This window comes from Thermobia domestica, chromosome 6 (genome assembly GCF_964235325.1).
Source record: "Thermobia domestica chromosome 6, izTheDome1.hap1.1, whole genome shotgun sequence".
NCBI lineage: Eukaryota > Metazoa > Arthropoda > Insecta > Zygentoma > Lepismatidae > Thermobia > Thermobia domestica.
Genome location: NC_137459.1, coordinates 122,634,661 through 122,655,894, shown reverse-complemented (window position 1 = coordinate 122,655,894; position 21,234 = coordinate 122,634,661). Strand labels below are relative to the sequence as shown.

The 21,234-nt window shown below is 37.7% G+C and overlaps 2 protein-coding genes across 8 annotated transcripts in view; one reads left to right on the top strand and one right to left on the bottom strand.

Annotated features, from left to right (window-relative positions):
* LOC145688174 (uncharacterized) overlaps positions 1-21,234 on the top strand; it is a 296,608-nt gene that overhangs the window by 58,432 nt on the left and 216,942 nt on the right. The window lies entirely within an intron of this gene.
* Positions 8,262-19,824, bottom strand: LOC145687294 (uncharacterized). Its single transcript, XM_081760763.1, has 4 exons — positions 18,519-19,824; positions 14,924-15,250; positions 13,324-13,393; positions 8,262-10,521 (listed from the first exon to the last, which is right to left on the bottom strand). Exons 1-4 carry the CDS (start codon positions 19,822-19,824, stop codon positions 8,262-8,264), a joined length of 3,963 nt encoding a protein of 1,320 aa, XP_081616889.1.

Genomic DNA, 21,234 nt, shown 5'->3' with positions numbered 1-21,234 from the left:
ACCGAAATGATTCACTGGAACACTGTTACACTTTCACCTCAGCCTTTGCTGCGGAAATTTACCGATCACGATATTTGGTCTAAGGTCCAATCAGGTGAAACAGCGGCTGAGTGGAACTTTGATAAATTCCCGTGTCACACCGAAGCATTAGAACGATACGTGTAGCTGGTAACTGAGGCGTCACAAAAAGTTGTCGGTTTCAATTCCAGGGATGGTTTTATAAGATATTTAAGATATTTAATGCCAAGTTTTCAAGCAAATCATTTTTCAAACTAACAAAAGAAACTAAAGACAAGTAAAAGACTGTATTTCATTACAAACTTAAGTATTACACAATCAGGAAAAATGTCTATTTCAATGGAAATTTGTCTTTTTTAAGTGTTTTTATAAGTGTAATACACTGCTAATAAATTGTAAAATGTATTCCTTATACATTTATTTATCTTTTCTATAATTTTCTCTATTGAAATATGACTATAGGAACTTGTTATAGAAGCTATCTGAATTTTCTCCATGTATTGGAAAAGTTACGAAAATCGTGTATTTTTTTCAAGGTTTAGGGTTGTTACGCTACCGCCAGACGTAAAAAAAAAAGACATATTTCTTTTGCATTTTATTTATCTACCATAGGGGCAACTTTTCCGCAGTATACCGTTTCAAACAAAGAAAAAAATATTTTTTCGGCCCACCCTAATATATGAAGGTCACTACGAAAGTTTTGAGATGTGAAATAACTTACATACTTAAAATCAATTTAACACTTACATTTTCTCAAAGTATTCACCATTACACTGTATACACTTTTGCATCCTTGAAAACCATTCTTGGAAGCAGTGTTGACAGTATTTTTCTTCAAGTTTTGAAAGTTCATTCTCGTAAGCCACTACAGCTTCTTCAGGGCTGCAAAATATCTTCCCACGCATGCGATCTTTGATCCTGGGGAACATAAAAAAATCACACGGGGCGAGGTCAAAGCTATACGGCGGATGAGTCATAAGTTTGACCTCCGTAGATTCTAAAAACTGAATTGTGATGTTGGCCGTGTGTGCGGACGCGTTGTCATGATGAAGCAGGATCCCACGCAATCCAGTTCTTGGACGCCGTTCCCGAAGCTTCTGGAAGCTTCTGGATGGAAGTTCTTAGACACTTTTGTTAGGCAAACAGTGGTGTGCCACTGAACAGTAACAGTCCTTTGTTCTTCAAGTGGAACAGTTGCAACATGGCCAGATTTGGAGAAGAAAGTTGCGACCATCTTCTTCCCCCACATCGCGGTCGCTTCACTTTCGTGGGTGGATTTTCGTCTGGAAATATCCAAACTGTAGACTGGCGTATATTTTCAGGGTGAAATTGATAGATCCAAGTCTCATCACCAGTAACAATGTCAGAGACGTGTCGAGAATTGCCTCCATCAAATCTTGCAAGCATTTCTTCACACCATTCCACACGCATGCATTTCTGCTGTTCAGTCAAAGTGTGAGGCACCCAACGAGATGAAACCTTCCTGAGCCGAAGATGATCATGAAGAATTTTTGTTCTGGCTGGCGATCCAACGTTCACTGTAGATTCAATATCCTTGAAAGTTGTTCGAGGATTTTCTCGAATCATTTGTTTCACATCGGCAATGTTTTCATCTGACACAGCTGTTCCCGGACGTCCAGCTCTCTCTTCATCTTTAAGCTATGTCCGGCCTCTTCTGAATTCACCAAGCCACCGAAAAATTGTAGAAGGGAGGGGCAGGAACCACCAACCTTTCAATTACTAGCCGCGTGCTCTTCCGACTTGGCCACGGATGCGATGAAGAAACCGTCGCTTGTAGAGGGATAAATTCTTAAGGTCTTTTGAATTTGGCTAATCAGAGTGCTCCTTTAACCCGCGTATATTCGACGATAACAGTTCGGGATAAAATCTGCTCGCCTTGTAGACCTAATTTTATAACAAAATGACGACTGTCTATTTACTTCATTTTATAGTTCTTCCATATTCACTTTCAAATGATCGGCGCCAGTTGCCATCTAATAAAGTTGATGCGTTTGTTGCTTCTAGTACACAACCGCTTTGAAAAAGAAGCAATAAATGCATCAAATGTGGGAGATGAATTTAGAACACCTAAATGGTACATGCCTAGCACATCTTGTGCTGTTATGGTTTCTTCAGAAACATTTTGTAAAACAATTGAAAACACATCGCGCGGTTCGTATTTTGAAATTTTGCGTATACTTGGATTTGTTTAAGTATTTCTTTCTACTGTGTTTGCCTGTAGCTTCAGTTCATAAGCCTTTATAATTAGATACCCAACATATTTGGCAATCACGCAGAAAAAAAAACCGAAGATTCTACACTTGTGTTAATTTAACACACAGGCTGTGTCATTTCAACTAGCGGCATTTGACACACAACTCCAAACGGAGAGTGAGTTGTTCTAACCACTTGTTTGTGTTATATTTTAACACAATCGTGCTAACACATAGACATGTCGTTGAAATAATACAACGATTTTTTACAGTATAGGCACTTCCAGTAGAACTACAACGATTAAATTTGGCAAAGTTTTTAGCCTCCTGGAACTATATAGAAAATTTCCAAAAGTGAATATTTTCCATTTTTAGCAGCTTTAAAGAGACAAAAAACTGTGTAATTTAAATAGACTTTTTGGATGTACAAAATCTCATATTTTAGGTACCGTAATTGAAATCGGAATAAAAACTAGGAATTTTGGTATGTTAGTAGGTTTCTGAGGCGCGAGGCCGTAGGATGAGAAATTTTGTATCTGGCGACAAATTCCCACCTACTTAAAACTAAACTGATTATATAAACATTCAATTGTGCCAATTGCCAAGTTCATAAAGAAATTGAAAATCCAGCAACTGGGTAAGTAAGAAAATGCTAATCCAAATGTCAATTGAAAGAAACGGAAGTCTTTTAAGTAAATATTGGCAACAACGCATTCTAATTTTCCAACTTGGTCAAAAGTTAGCAGGGTTGGAAAAAATACAGTTTTAAAAAAAAGAACAAAACGCGTGTTTAAAACATGAAAAAAGTGTTTAAAATGTTTTAAAGATGTTTTAAAACACACACGAAAAAGTACATGTTTTAAACATTTTGAACAGTTTAAAATATGATTTTAAACATATTTCAAAATCGTGTAATCACGTATTTATTAAGACTTTTTGCTCTTTCAACCGATCTTTTCATTTATTTTATTCTCTTTAAGACTACACAGTGTTGGGTACAGAACATTTCCGTATAGATTAGTAATTCTCAACTTATTTCATATAACGACCCCTTTTATTACACCCTCTTGCCAGTGACTCTCATACAGTAAGTATTTTCTTGGATATAGTAAGCTTTTAAGGTAGATTTTAAAATTTACCAACTATAGAGGTTTCACACAATCTATCAATATACATGGCAAAACAAAAGTCCTCACCATCTTTGTGCGTTGAGAACGGGTTGAGAGAGAATGATGAAACTTGGAAGTGGTCTGACACATCAGATGGTGCTATCAAGCATCATGGCGAACATCTGTGCTTAGTATTAGAAATTTCAAATGCAAATGGTGTCATGTTACATGAGGGCTAGAATTTTACCAGAAATGCTGTTGTGCGGTTATTTTAACCATAAAGAAAATCATTTCGAGTTACCGCTTCTAAAAGTTTTGTAGTTATGCCTTTAGGGGCTAAGCTAGCGTTTCGTGGAGGCGGGTGAGATTTTTGTTGCAAAATTTGATTACTATTTCATAACACTGGTGCTAATAAAATTATTTTATAATAATAGGGCTACGTTTCCGAAAAGTAATGTTTGAAGCACACTTCATATTGTGCTAACTTTATATTTTCTGCAAGTCTATGTAATTGGTTGTTTTCTGAGTCAAAAATTTATTGACGAAAGGTAATATTTGGGGCGTTCAGAGCACAATAGAACCAAATCCATTTTTAATAAACTTCAGTTTTCCTCAGCAAATGAATTCTATTTCAAAAAATAATACTTCGCAGTCAAGAATCCAAAACAAATGTAACTAAAACCATGCGAAAAGGCGTGGGATAGTTTCATATGACAGCCGCTAGTAGGGGCGTCAGTGGAACAGGAGGGCAACCACCCTCATCCGCACCCTGCATTTCAGATTTTGGGGACGGTAAGACAGTTTTAGAAATCTTTTGATAAGCAAAGTCCAACAGAATAAGCCTGAGGTAATTACACCGAATAAATACGAAGAACATACAGATGATTAAAACTGGGAAGTTGCTTAGGTCCAATTTCCTGAATTTTAAGCAGGCCCGAAACTCGAAAGTAGAGCCACCTTTGAAATCCTTGGGTAAAAAAAAAATATACAAGAAAGCAATATAAGCCTATAGCTCCTTACGGCCAATGTTCAAATCCATATTTATTCGGTGCAAGGACTTCAATTTTTAAATGTTGGACTTTGCTAAGCAAAATGTTTCTAAATCTGCATTACTGCCCCAAAAATCTGAAATTCAGGGTAGAAGACGGATGACTTCTAAACGAACGCCCCTATCTAGCGGCAATCATACAAAATTCTAGATTCCTTTTTTCAGGTAGTTTTTCTTTCTTTCATCTCGGATTCGTGGTTGTGAAAATATGACATTTTACGTCGATGTATTCTTTTGGACACATCCTGCATTTATGTAACGTAATTATGCATCATTGACTATGACATTCGGAGCTTGACTTGTTAATCATTCCAACGCTGCAACATACACAATACAAGTATAATGTTAATATCTTAAATGTATGAGCAAGGAGGGGGAAGGGAAAATTAGCCCTCCTCCCCATTCCGTCAACGCCCTTGTCTAGCGGTTGTCCTATGAAAGTCTATTCCACACGCTTTCCCTTGGTTTTTGTTTCATTTATTTCATACCCTATGCTACGAAGATATTACGTTTGCTGAGCAAAAGTGAACCTTTCTGAAAATGAACTTGGGTCCCTTGTGCTCTAAATGTTGACTTGAAGCCAAATTTATCCTGCAACCCAAGTTTGTTCGAAACATATAAAATTAGTTTGTTTAGTTTGATTGATTACAACTTGCATCAGTAGCAAGGCTATATGAGACAGGGCTTTTTGTTTAAAGTGGGATCTGACCCACTAATTTTGAAATTTTACGTGGGATCGCAGTCAAAATCTATACAGCAAATTCCGAAGCCTCGTGTCTCTATTATCAAAAATTAATGTTAAAAGACTGAATATTGCACCCTGTAGCGTGGTACATACATACAAACAAATAAATTGAGATCAAATTGTCCCAGACCTTGACGTTCAACACTAACGTTATAAGTATCACACTTGGTTAGTTACACGATCGACTGCCATACCTTGCGTTTCTCACCTGGTCTCTTCATACAAGCTATGCCAAGTTGTTAAGTTTCAAAGAAAATTTAGAACTGTGGTGGGGAAGAGGTACGAAATAAAATTTTCATAATATAATGAAAAAGATATTGTCGATACAAAATTAATTGTTACCTGAAGTTTCCAGTTGCATCTCAGCCACACCACTGACGTTAGATTCATCAGAAGCAATTTTCGGATCAACATTTTTACCATTTATTTGGGTTTCCATTTTTACCAAGCATTGCATTTTTCATAATGATTTTCGTTCTTGGAACTAAACCGCCCATTTCTTTCTCACACGTTTTGCAACAAACTCGTTTGATCGTTTACTTACCTGATTGAGTTTGAGTTACTCTAATAAATTTGTACCAAATCATGTCCTTCTTTTCTTCACGTATAACCCATGTTAAACGATTCCATGTTGTACGGAGACAGAACTAACATGTACTGTACAAACGAATGCTTGCGATATTTTAATTTCAGAACCTCAACGTCGCAATGAATACAACACAACAGTTTGTTTCCGTGATAATTATTTTATTTATTTTTTAATATCAGTTCTATAAGTAGTCCAACCTTCGACTACGACACTTTCTCGCAAGTTAACTGAGAAGCATTTAAATAATACAATATACGTTAAAAATAAGGGGGAAAAGAGACAAAATAAATTGTAGATCACCACATTGACCTGCTGTAGCCACGAGAAATCAAACCATTCACATGGGAAGAAAATAGTCTTCTGATTGGGGAGCACTTTTGGACAGTTCTCTTGCTCTGAAAGATTTTTTTTTTTTTTTTTTTTTTTACGAACATAAAATAAAATGCAAATAAACATATGTTTAAGACAAGTCTTCAAAATACACGTGTTTAAAACAAAATGTTTAAAACATAAACAAAATTTGTTTTAAACAAAATCAATTGTTTTAAAAAAAGTTTTAATCATTTGTTTTAAATATTTTGTTTTAAACAAAACAACCCTGGAAGTTAGTAAATTTGGGACGAAGCCCAAACTAGCAAAAACTTGAACTAATTACATGAACCTTCGATTGTGCCACCTGCAAAGTCTATAAAAGAAGTGACAATTCACAGCAACTAGGTAACTAAGAAAATGTTAAGCTAAGTCAATTGAACTTAATGGCAATCTTCTGAACAAGGAATTTGAAAACTTGATCAGAAGTAGTGGCTTTTGGGGGGAGGCTTCTCCTTTCTCCCTGCTGAGACAAGACTTAGTTTTTTTGGTCCTCCTGAATAAGTCATAGTCCCCCAAGAAAAACTTCCTGGGTACACCCCTGTATGATTATTTAATTATATTTGTCACTATTTTATTTGTCAGTTTCGTTTCTATACAGTTTCGATCGTACGCAGTTTCGATCGTACGCAGTTTCGATCCTACGCAGTTTCGACGCTACGCAGTTTCGACCGTACGCAGTTTCGATCCTACGCAGTTTCGATCCTACGCAGTTTCGACGCTACACAGTTTCGGTCGTATACAGTTTTGATCCTACTCCCGTTTTTCCCTATATAACTTCAAAAAAATACTATTACTTAATATTCTGTGATTATAAAATAATTGTTTTTTTATTGTTCGATCATATGACCTTATCTGTTTTCGATCCTACGCCGGTTTTAGTTTCGATCGTACGCAGTTTCGATCGTATGCAGTTTCGGTCGTACGCAGTTTCGGTCGTACGCAGTTTCGATCGTACGCAGTTTCGATGCTACGCAGTGTCGATCCTACGCATGTAACCCGCACGAGCTGCCATCTTCTAAGGTGAGAGAGGTTAGGGGACGAGCAGTCCTTCTCTGGGAGGGCCAAGAGGGATTCCCCAACTAAGAAGTGAGCAGGGGTAAGACAGGAGAGATCATTAGGATTCTCTGACAACGGTGTGATAGGACGCGAGTTCAGAATAGCTTCTATTTGTGCCAGCACGGTGCACATCTCTTCGTAGCACAATGTTACATTTCCCATTATTCTTTTTAAATGGTGCTTTACACTCTTCACGCCGGCCTCCCATAAACCACCAAAGTGAGGGGAAGATGGGGGATTAAAATGCCATGTTATTCCCCTTTCGGAGAGAAATGATGTGGTCAGGTTATTTTCCTTGGAATGCGCACTGGCCTTCAACAGCTGATTTAATTCTTTACTAGCGCCCACAAAATTTCGACCACAGTCACTATAAAAATCACTTGGAACACCCCTGCGGGCTATAAATCGCTTCAAAGCGGCTAGAAATGAATTGGTGCTGGCGTCAGATACCAATTCAAGGTGTAGGGCCTTGGTAGCGAGACACACAAACAGAACAATGTAGCCCTTACCCTTAATACGACTTCTTCCATAACTGTTTTTCAGAACATATGGCCCAGCGTAGTCCACACCAGTTTTGGAAAAGCACTTGCCGGGATTAACCCGGGATGCTGGCAGTGAACCCATAATTTGAGTCTGGGTTTTTGCATTGAAACGCTGACACCGTACACATTTGTGAATGACATCACGCACTAAACTTCTGGCCCCCAGCACCCAAAACTTTGTTCGCAGGGTAGCCAGCACTAATTGAGGCCCACCATGCAAAGAGTTTGCATGCTCACATTCCACCAATAGACGAGTAAGTTTATGCCTTTTGGGCATCAAAATAGGGTGTTTCCTATCCACGGACATCTCGGCATTCTGCAACCTTCCACCAACACGTAAATTCCATCACTGTCAATAAAGGGAGTTAAACATAACAAACTGCTTTTGCGGGGGAGGGGCTGTTCATTCTGCAGACACTTCACCTCTGTGGAAAAAGCACCTTGTTGCACTACCTTGACCAGGCACAAAAGACTTTCTTCTAATTCTCTCGCGGTCAATGAACCACGAAGCTTCTGTTTTGGGTTTCTGCAATTGTAAATAAACCTCCGACACCAGCTCACCACTCTTTTCAACTTTGACAGGGAGGAGTAGCGGTTCGCAAGGTCATTTTCGGTGTTTGTGTCATTTTCATTTTCGGTGTTTGTGTCATTTTCGGCTTTTCAAAGACTGTGACACACTTTCTTCTTTCTTCCTCAACTACACTTGAGGCAGCCGGAGTACAAAATGACGCTGGCAACACTGCTTCGCGCATCCACGAAGGACCCTCCCACCACAGAGGGTGACTTAAGAGCTCCTGGGGTATGACCCCCCGCGTAGCACAGTCCGCTGGATTGTCCTTACTCTCGACATGCCCCCACTGGGAGGCAGGCAGAATATTCTGAATTTTCGCTACTCTGTTAGCAACGAAGGTTCGCCATTTGTCCGGTGACTGAGCTAACCACGATAACACGACCATAGAATCCGTAAAGGCTCTAGCTTCTTTCACATCGAGATTAATTGCACTAGCAATTGTTTTTAGTAGCTTAGCCAACAGTAATGCCGCACACAACTCCAAGCGGGGGAGGGACACAGCTTTGATGGGCGCAACCTTAGTCTTAGCCGCAATGAGGCTTACGCCCACACCCCCGTCTGCACATTCTAATCGTAGGTAGGCCACTGCACAATAAGCTCGTTCGCTAGCATCACAATGACCTATCAGCTGACAGCTGACAGCGTCAGATGGCATGATGCATCGCGCTACCTTCACCTCACGTAACAAAAATAATGAGTCACAGTAGGCTTGCCACACTGCACTGGTTTCAAGAGAAAGGGGTTCATCCCAACCTAAGTTTTCCTTCCATAAGGATTGCAATAGTATCTTAGCCTTTATAGTCACTGGGGAAAAAAGACCAAGAGGATCGAAGATTTTGGCCACTTCCGATAGTACCTTCCGTTTTGTCCACACAGCGGGAGGAGGAGGGATGGATACACTGAAACCAAATTCGTCACTTACAGGTGACCACTGCACCCCGAGAGTCTTAAAGTTGCTTTCTTCACTGAAATTGAAGGGCACATCCATTTCGCGCAAGTGGGGGGGAACGGCCTCAAGCACTTCTGGTTCACTAGATAACCATTTTCGAAGCTCAAAACCGCATTCCCGTAACAGTTGAATTAGCTGCTGCTGTAACTCAATTGCGTCCCTCACACTGCTCGCACCTCCGAGGTAGTCGTCTATGAAAAAATCCCGTTTCACGGCTTCGGCTGCTAGCGGGTATTTCTCCCCTTCATCTTCGACCGCCTGGAGTAGGCATCTCGTGGCAAGGAAGCTAGCAGGAGCGGTACCATAAGTGACGGTGAGTAGGCGATAGTCCTGTATAGTTTCACTTGGCGAGTTTCTCCAAACAATCCTTTGATAGTCCACATCGTCCTTGTTCACTCGTATAGCACGATACATCTGTTTAATATCAGCACATAATGGCACACGATGTTCGCGAAAGCGAACTAGAATAGGAAAAATGTCTTCCTGTAACTTCGGGCCCACCATGAGCCTTTGATTTAAGGACACCCCAAAAGTTGTTTCCGCACTTCCATCGAAAACCACTCGTACTTTCGTGGTAGAGCTAGTAGGTTTTAAGACCGCGTGATGCGGCAGGTAGCAACTTTTTTCGGGGGGCACATTTTTCTCACTTGCGGGGATAAGCTCCATATATCCCAACTCAAGATATTCGTGCATGAACTCACGATACTGACGCTGTAACACAGGTTGTTTCACTAATTTGCGTTTCATGTTCAATAATCTCTTAATCGCGATCTCGCGTGATTCTCCTAGTGCTGGCGCGCTACCCCTGAAAGGTAGTCTTACCACATAACGTCCCTGTGAGTCACGGTGGTGGGTTTTCAGAAAATGTTCCTCACAATCCTTTTCTTCTTTGGATAAGTGCGTTTGCTGAGGCAGCTCTTCTAGTTCCCAGAACCTTTGAAGGGCAGAATCTATTTCACATGATACACGGCATGATGTCACTGTCACGTTGCTGGCTTTAGAGCCTACACTTCCGGATAACACCCATCCCAGTGTCGTTTCAAGAGCAATAGGTGAGCCTGGGGGCCCGACCCGCTTTCCCCCGAGCATGAGAGACGGAAACACGTCAGCACCGAGAAGTATGTCAATGGGGCCCACCTCATTAAAAGTGGGGTCCGCCAACCTTAAGCCTGTCAAATGTGGCCAGCACGTTGCTTCGGAACATGGCTGTTTTGGTAGATTTGAGGTCACCTTGGACACTACAACAGCCTTGGTTTCGAATGTTTCACAACTTCCGCCTAGAGGCTGAAACTTCAAATTCACCATAGCACTATGTAACGGATGAACGATACACATATAATCTTTAAATAGCCCCCACTACCCACAGTCCTGCGAGAACGGACGTCACCCCACTTCCCCCTTTAGAATATAAGAATTTTAAAAGGAGAGAGAAAGGAGAATTCCACTCCCCCACGGCTGAGAATAATGACGACGTGAAGAGTGAGGTTCAATACTGGAAAAGGCTTATACTATATGCAAAAATATCACTATTAAGATAATCAGGAATTTGTCTACAACTACTTGAAAATGGAAAAAGTTTTCTAACAAAATGGAAAATTTTATTATAACAAATCCGAAACGTGTTATATAAATAGTAATATAGAAAACATTCAACAATTTTAACAAGTAATAATATCATTAATAGAAATCGCCGTTAGCAAGTAACATTTTTCTCAAAAGGATTTTTTTTTTCCAAGTAACAAAATTTCTGAAGTAAATACTATAACCAATCGTAAATCCAAAATATAGAATTTAGAAACCTATATAACAATATAATCAAAAATGTATGGAACTCGAAGTTACTGCAAAGTGGCTTTCTTTGGAATGAAAATGTGGGAGGAAAAGATTCCTTAAATATGGGTCAAAATACATGAGTTACGAGCATCAGCTCATCTGTAACTCTATAGATTCCTCTTATTTTTTTTCTTTCCTTTTCAAAGCGGACCAAAGACATAAATCATTCATTTGAAGTCTCCACTAGCCTTAATATTTTCCGTAATTTCAATATATTAAACTTCCTGACTGGCGACTTTTCTTTAGTTTTATCAAGGAAAAACAAGAATCAACATGTTTTAACTCAAGGCTTAATTCTGCCTACACAAAACCAGTAACATGAACTATTCAATTAACTATTTTACTTTCTTACTTTTCCTTTCGCAATGTTTTAGAAATAAGTGCTTCCAAAATATATTGAATAATAATAATGTCTTCTAAATAATAACCATAGTCAGGAATTGTTATAGATTTCAAAAGAAATTAACTAAACTATACGATTATACGGAAAGAATATTAATTTTAACGACCCATTTTTTTTTCATTCAGAGGACCTAACACTCTTACCTCATTTTATACACTGCAAAGCGCTTCAGGCTTAAAGCCAGAACCTCGGCTGCAACGTGACGTCATCCCGATCGACGACTCGCGCAAATCCAACCGAAGGTTAAGCAGTGCTTCCAACTCCAAGAGAAAGAACCAACTTAACAGTAAACTGGAGTTTCATCTCACAAAAATTTTCCTTTACAACGTTTCATTTTATTATGAAACTTGGGTGGGTTACATAATATCCGAGGGTCGGTCAAAAAAAAATTCCTAACCATAACAAATCCCAAGTTGAATAATAAAATAATTTCAATACATTACCAAATCTTCCATAAATATTCAAATGCTAACGCCTTCTTTACAAACTTCTACAGTAAATTTTCCAATTCCTTACATAACATACACAAAGGATGATGATGAGGTATTTACAAAATGAAAAGGGTTGACCTCTCACTTTCTCGGACGAGGCATTCCTGCAGGAATAAAAAAAAATATACAAAACACAAAATTTGTTCGAACAAACATCCTAAAATATATAAATAAGTACAATATTAATAATTTAGTTAACCTCAATTCTCACATCAAATCATTTTTTTCTGTGTTACCTTACGGGTTAGGTTGATTAACTTGTCTCGGTGGAAAATATTTCTTACAAAAACGAACATGGCGTTTTATATGTACATATGGTCTTTCAATATTTTCTAGCCAAACTGTATTTGGTGTAGGTTTAGAAATAAGGCGATATGGGCCTTCCCACTGAGGGGCGATTTTTGGATTGAAATGTTTCTCTGCTGAAATTTTCATGAACCTTTTAACCAATACTAAATCATCAATATTTAAATTAACAGGACTATGTTTTTGACTATATACCTTCGCACTATGTTTCCAAGCGCGTTCAATGTTATTATTTATATTGACTAATTTTTGCTCTTTATCCTGGTCATCGTCTAAAAGATCTAAATCCATCAACCATTTAACATCTAATGGATGGTAAAATTTCCGTCCCGTATAAAGTTCACATGGACTGGTCCCAGTAGTTTCATTCATACTTATGTTAATAGTAAAAGCAATTTTAGATAGTAATTGGGCCCAATTCTGTTGAGACTTATCAACATAAATACGAATTAAATTTTTAACCGATCTCACCGTGCGTTCGGCTCTGTTCGATTGTGGGTTATATGGGGAGAATTTTACACTCTGTATACCATAGCTATACAAGAATTTCAAGAAGTAATCACTCACGAAATAAGAAGCGCCATCACTTAGGACTTTACCAGGAAAGCCGTATCGAAGAAATAATTCCTGTAACTTATTACAGATGATTTTTGAGGTTAGTCGTCTTAAAGGTTCTAAAAAGACAAAACGACTATAGGCGTCAGTGACAATTAAAATATATTCAAATCCAGAACTACTAGGCAATTTCCCTGCAATATCAATAAACCAAGTATAATTTGGGTGCATTACCTTTTTTGTAAAATATTGACCCATAGGTTTTCGATTAGAATCTTTACAGGTTTGGCACAAATGACAAGATTGTATAAAATTCTTAATGTCAGGATATAAAGTAGGCCAGGTATATTTTTCAGCAACCTTAACAATGGTTTTTCGATATCCCATATGCCCACCATGAATTATTGGACAATGAGAATACTCAATGATCGACTGAATTAAAGAATTAGGTATTACAATTCTAAATCCATTATTCCCTTTACCTTTAGTCTTTTTTAACAAGATCTTATTTCTTAATACATACGGAGGAACTTCTTCCTTTTGCTCTAACCTATTGATAATCTCTCTTAATTCAGGATCCTTCCTCTGGTGATCTGTAAGAGGCACATTAAACACAGGATTTTGCCAAAAATTAATGAAAGACAAATTTACTGTTTTATTATGATCTTTTACGACTTCCATTGTATTTTCATCTTTTGTATAGAATTCTAGATGGTTTCCAACCCTTGAAAGGAAATCGGCTATACTATTTATTTTTGATCTTACATGGACTATACGAAATTTAAACCTCGAGATTTTCTCTAACATGGTTCCATATCTCCTTTGTCTTTTATGGTTATTAAGTAACCAAGTTAAACTCTTACTATCAGTATATACTACAAAGGGATTTGCCAAGTAATACTCAAATTTTTCCAAAGATAAAGAAAGAGCCTTAAGTTCTAACTCGTATATATTTTTACTCCAATCAGATTGTGGAATTGCCCGACTAAACATAGATACAGGTCTAAGATTCCCTTCCGAATCATATTGGCTGAGAACCCCAGAAAAATGACGCAAAGAGCTATCACAATGTATTACGAAGTTGGAATTCATATCTGGGACTTTTAAAATAACCTGACTACAAAAGGCATCCTTTAATTTTTGTAGGGCTTCATCATGAACTTTAGTCCATTTAAAAGGCTTTTTTACAGATCTTAATTCTTGAAGGGGAGCAATTAACTCTGAATACCCATAAATAAATTTAGAATAGAACGAGAAAAATGAACATATTCTGTTCACTCCTTTTCTATTCTTTGGTTTTGGTATCTCCTGGATAGCTTTAATTCTCTCAGGGTCTATTGACATGTTGCCATTTTCAAAACGAAACCCTAAATATTTAATACTAGTTTGAAATAGACAGGACTTCTTTTCTGAAATAGTAATTCCCCAATTTCTTAGTCGAGATAATACCTCCTCTAATAGAGCTTTATGACTCTCAATATCTTTGCTAAATAAAATTATGTCATCAAAATATATCTCTAAATTCTTACCAATTAACCCTTCAAAGACTTTTGACATCAAATTACTTAAAACAAAAGGTGATAATACTAATCCCATTGGTACCGATTTATATCGATAGATTTTGTTTTTTGTCACAAAAGCAGTAATATTTCTACTCTCTTCAGACAGAGGAATTTGATGAAAACAAGATTTACAATCAAGTTTTGAAAAGATATTGTTGTCCGAAATACTAGATATTACATTCTCCATGTTAGGAGAAGGATAGCTGTTTACCATCACCTTTTTGTTCACCTCTCCGTATGAAATTACAAGCCGCCTGCTTCCGTCTGAAGTTGTTACTAGAAAGCAGGGTGACGTATAGGGAGAATAATCTACTTCCTCTATAATATCGTCTTTTAAAAGCTGGGCAATAAAAGAATCTAATTCCTTTTGCTTATGCGTTGGAAGCTGATAAGGTTGCAATCGAATGGGAGTTTTATCGGCAAGTTCAATTTTGTAAGTGAAATTTTTTACTCTACCAATTTTGTTTCCAATAACATCAGAATATGAAGTTAACAAGTTATTAACATATTCCTGTAAATTAGAATCACATAATAATAATTGATCAGGAACCGTATAATTACCTTGAGATTCCTCCGGTTTATTCTCCGGTGGATGCAATATGGACTGATCAAAAACGAATTCCACTCCTGGGTCAAACGTGGTATTAACTCCGCTGTCTCTGGTTACTGATGTCGATGGAGTCAAACTCTGATTGAAATTACCAAAAGATCTAGGCTGAGGTGTTGCTTTCGGACAACCAAGGTCGCATAGCGGCTGCTTTCCACTCACCCCATTCCTAGAAGTATATGCAGAAGCGAGAGAAGTCTGGGCACACAAAAGTTCATCAGCTCGGATCATAGGAACCACTAACTTCCGAGCTTTTATATTATATAAATTACCAGCAATGTCTATCACGGAATTGTATTTTGTATGAAAGTCATTTCCAAGCAGAAGATCAAACTCATTAGAGTCCACGATGAAGAAAATTTCACTAAATTGGTGTCTTCCAATTTTAAAATATAGTCTTACTCTCATATCCACTGTTACTTGTACATTTCCTAAGCCTATAGTCTGAACATTCACCTTTTCTGCTCTTATTTTACATTTTTTTCTAAGTTCATCATAAAGATGTCGAGCCAAATAAGAGTTCGTACTCCCAGTATCAATTAAGCACTTAAAACGCATGCCCGTAATGTAAACAGGAATCGCTAATAAATTTTCCAATTTACTACCATTTTGTTTTAAGTCTAAGTTATTTTGAGTTAAGTACTGAGATTCTAAATTATGATTATGAGAAAATTCCGCCTTATCAAAATTTTTATAGTTAGATGGTAAAGAATACATAGCTGGAGAAACTAAAGTTTTATGTAAATTTATTGGTTCACGAGATTGCAACACTACTTGCTGTTTTGTGTTTTTCGCTCCGATAAAGGAAGATGATTTACGGGGTGGTACCAAGTCCCGTACGCTACTACCTTGATTACGTAATCGATAATAATCTTTCCTATATCTATGCAAAGCGTCATAATGTTCTGCAGCTAAATACAATTGATTTAAATCGATAGGCATACCTCTTTCAGCTAGAAATTGATGGGCAGAAGGCGTTACCATATTAGTAATTAAACTACAAATGGTGGCTTCATCAAAGGACATATCAAGTACGTGAATAATCGATAATTTATTATCTACGAACTCATATAATGAATGATCCTCCCGCATGGGAACGTAGAAAAATAGTCGCATGAATTGTGTTCTACCAATAGTGGAAATAAATCGCACCACTAAATGTCTACAAACTGTTTGCCAAGGGGAAGCGTCCCCAATAAACGATTGTATAACTTCTTGCATTTCTCCTTTTGTACGAGAAAGACAAGCTACTAACACAAGATCTAAAGGCAAACCCTTACCTCTGACAATACTATCAAGTTTTAATAAAAACTGAAATGTAGACTCAGTATTGGTACCATCTATTATAGGTAGACTATTAATATCATGCAACAAAGATTTATAGATTCCTTCCGAAGCAAATTTCTCAAAATTTAAATTTAATGAAGCTGCCATATTAAATGGTCGATCTCTATATTTATTTTGAAAGCTCAGACTCCCTCCTGCTCTTAAATTAGGCGAGGAATTCGCAAACTGTGTACTGTGTCCCACATTACTTTGTGGATCCACGTTAAAATTTTGATTCTGAAATGGTCTACTTTGACCACCTAGTAAAGGTTCGTGAGGATTCACTTGAATATGGGCTGAAGGCCTTAAATGATCAAACATAGGATTACTAAATTCATAAGAATATCCAAGAAATTCATCCCCACTAGAACTTGAAGAATCCGAAAATCTATACTTTACATGCGTCTCCTTTGACTGTGCCATCCTTACAAGCACACCACAAAATATTAAGCACAAAGAAACCAAAAGAATAATTACTACTATTTTTACAACCTTTATCAATAATTATCTGCTTATTACACAATGACCTACTAAACCATAAATTTTGTATCCGACCCCGGCAACACTGTATTAAGTATTTTACATTAACATTCATATACAACATTTATATTACTCAACAAGAAAGGCATAGTATAATGAAAATATGTTATTTAATTTAGAGGTTAATTTGACCAAAGAAATACACATAAATTTTAGAATATAAAGGGGAACACTTTTGCTGGACCTCCCCGAACCGGACCTCGAAGCCAGCATAAATTTGCCTTTCCAGGGCAGTGTATAAAATTTATTTTTATTCAAAAATTATATATGTAACGGATGAACGATACACATATAATCTTTAAATAGCCCCCACTACCCACAGTCCTGCGAGAACGGACGTCACCCCACTTCCCCCTTTAGAATATAAGAATTTTAAAAGGAGAGAGAAAGGAGAATTCCACTCCCCCACGGCTGAGAATAATGACGACGTGAAGAGTGAGGTTCAATACTGGAAAAGGCTTATACTATATGCAAAAATATCACTATTAAGATAATCAGGAATTTGTCTACAACTACTTGAAAATGGAAAAAGTTTTCTAACAAAATGGAAAATTTTATTATAACAAATCCGAAACGTGTTATATAAATAGTAATATAGAAAACATTCAACAATTTTAACAAGTAATAATATCATTAATAGAAATCGCCGTTAGCAAGTAACATTTTTCTCAAAAGGATTTTTTTTTTTTTCCAAGTAACAAAATTTCTGAAGTAAATACTATAACCAATCGTAAATCCAAAATATAGAATTTAGAAACCTATATAACAATATAATCAAAAATGTATGGAACTCGAAGTTACTGCAAAGTGGCTTTCTTTGGAATTAAAATGTGGGAGGAAAAGATTCCTTAAATATGGGTCAAAATACATGAGTTACGAGCATCAGCTCATCTGTAACTCTATAGATTCCTCTTATTTTTTTTCTTTCCTTTTCAAAGCGGACCAAAGACATAAATCATTCATTTGAAGTCTCCACTAGCCTTAATATTTTCCGTAATTTCAATATATTAAACTTCCTGACTGGCGACTTTTCTTTAGTTTTATCAAGGAAAAACAAGAATCAACATGTTTTAACTCAAGGCTTAATTCTGCCTACACAAAACCAGTAACATGAACTATTCAATTAACTATTTTACTTTCTTACTTTTCCTTTCGCAATGTTTTAGAAATAAGTGCTTCCAAAATATATTGAATAATAATAATGTCTTCTAAATAATAACCATAGTCAGGAATTGTTATAGATTTCAAAAGAAATTAACTAAACTATACGATTATACGGAAAGAATATTAATTTTAACGACCCATTTTTTTTCATTCAGAGGACCTAACACTCTTACCTCATTTTATACACTGCAAAGCGCTTCAGGCTTAAAGCCAGAACCTCGGCTGCAACGTGACGTCATCCCGATCGACGACTCGCGCAAATCCAACCGAAGGTTAAGCAGTGCTTCCAACTCCAAGAGAAAGAACCAACTTAACAGTAAACTGGAGTTTCATCTCACAAAAATTTTCCTTTACAACGTTTCATTTTATTATGAAACTTGGGTGGGTTACAACTAGCAGTTCCTACCCCTGCTCCCGTTATACCGGAAATCATCACACTGGATCTGATTTTTCGAAGACCAAGTTTCTGCACGCAATTTTCAGTGACAAAACTGCACTCTGATGCGCAATCGAGCATACATCGGAATGGATATGGCACACCATCCTTCCCTAATATTTTCACGATAGCAGTACACAATAGGACATGAGGAACACTGACTTCGGAAGTCACATGAGAGGCAACACTTGTTTCCTGAGATTGTACTGGGTTCGACGTCGACTCACTTCTATTAAAATGTAATAATGTATGATGTTTCTTATCACACTTTCGACATTTACTGGATGAGCATTTGTCCTTCCAACATGCTTTGCGCATGCAATTAAAGCATAGTTTTCTCTCCTTCACGAACGAGACACGATCTTCTACTGTCCGTTTGGTAAATTCGGCACATTTGTAAAGAGGGTGGTCAGAACTACACATTTCACATTGAGTTTGAGTTCGTTGAGCGGTACTGACATAAGAGCACGCTGATTTCTTTTCGCGGCCTTTCATTGGGTCACTAGTGGCGGGTGGTTGTCTCGGCTTGTCATTGGCCGCAACAGCAAGAGCGCGGGCTCTGTTGTTCAAAAATACCGCGAGTTGCTCAAAAGATGGCTGCTCACTTGAGTTCAAAGAAAGCTCCCATTGTCTACGTGTCTCGTTATCTAATTTATCCGCTGTATGGTACACTAAAAGCGCATCCCAATGTTCGATTGGTTGTTCCAACACCTTAAGAGAACGCGTACACTCCATGGTGGTGTCTATCAATTTTCTTAACGCGGCTGCTGATTCCTGTTTAATGGAAGGTTGTGTAACTAACCGTTTCAAAATCGAGTTTACTATTTCTCGCTTATTATGATAGCGCGCGTTTAACATGACCCATGCTTCCTTATAATTACTGTCCGTTATCTGCATAGCTTGTAAAAGCTGTGCCGGTTCCCCTTGCAACGATGTTTTTAAATACTGCATTTTTTGAGCACCTGTCAGTTTCTCGTTATTATGCACAGAGGCCACGAATAAGTCATGGAACGAAAGCCACTCGAAGAGATTTCCTGAAAACACTGGAAGCTGGAGTTTGGGTAACCTAATGTCACTCACTTGTTGTACTTCAGACACAGGGTTTGGGGGAGGGGGTTGGGACACTTGTAATCCAATTAATGACACCCGCAGTTTCACTATCCTGTTGTCCATCTCCGCAATGTCCACTTCTTCCCTTGTGTATTCTTCATCTGTTGCCACCGAAGCACAATCTTCCAACAACGCTGAGCATTCTCGTTCAAGATCCGCCACTTTTTCTTTGTGAACAAGAATGGCGTTCACTTCACTTGTTGTCAAAAGCTCAACGGCTTTTTCAGCTCTTGTGATTTTCGACTTTAGGGTCCGTTTCTTCACAGCAAATGTCTCCATCTTAATAATAAACACAAAACACTTTAAAACCAGAATAGAATGTTCACACTGTTCGTTTAAAACTGCTCACAACGGTTACGAATCCGGCCCGAAAAGAGGACCATGTAATATGTTTATCCAAACAACGGTTTGTTGTTTTAACATATATTTAATAGTAACACATAATAAGGATTACACAATTTAATGGACTGTATTTAGTACACCGAAGATTAATAGTTATTCCAATTGAAAAGGAATGTAATTTGGTCCTCCAAGCACGATCGCGGTAGCGCGTTACACACATAAAGCTTTCACTCCCACACACTGACAAAAGATGCTTGGACGCGGCCTAACTGTAAATTTTGAACAATGGGAGGAAAGGAACCAGTATGCGAAACTTCGGGGTAGAGAAAAAGTCACCCCAAGAGCCATCTGTACACAAAAATTGGCACTACATGCAGAATGACACTGTCAAAAATTTAATATAAGGCTGTCATAGACAAAATTAATAATAATTAATTGGCAAGGAACAGAATGGCCCAAACAATATGCATGAAACAATTAGGAGAAATCCTCGATCGCAAGCTTGTTCGAATTATGGACGTTAAAATTTCAAAATTGAACAGATTTTGAAAAAAGTTTGAAGAAACCATTTTTTTGAGATACGCGCTTCATTTTTGGTACTGAGGTGTTTTCTTGGATACTCGACGGAATGGTGAGGTCAAAACGTACGCATTTTGCAAGATAAGGGAACTTATTGGGGAAGGGATGAAGGGTAATGGCGTCTTACAACTTGCAAATGCATACGTTTTGAACTTACTACTGTGTTGGCTATCCAGGAGAACTCCCTGATATCAAAACTGAAGCGTCTATCTCAAGAAATGGTTCTTCAAACTTTCTGCAAAATCTGTTCAATTTTGAACTTTTAACGCTGACCAACTCCCGCGATACCATATGAAGATTCTATTAGGGGATTTCAATGCGAAGGTAGGACGAGAGGATATTTTCAAACCGATTATAGGGAACGAAAGTTTGCATAAGGAAAGTAATGACAACGGTGTTAGACTCGTGAACTTTGCAACATCCAAAAACCTAATCGTGAAGAGTACAAAATTCCCACATCGCGACGTTCATAAATACACTTGGACATCACCAGACGGAAAAACGCATAATCAAATTGATCACGTTTTAGTAGATAGAAGAAGACAATCTAGCATAATTGACGTCCGGTCGTTTAGAGGGGCTGATTGTGACACTGATCACTACCTGGTAGTAGCGATAATACGGGAGAGATTATCGTTAAACAACCTCGTGCATATATATTGAAGAAGCCTGACGGAACAGTTCTCACTGATACGGATAGCCTCTTAAATAGATGGAAAGATTTCTTTGACGATTTGCTGAACACGCAGCCAAAAACTAATGCGCGTG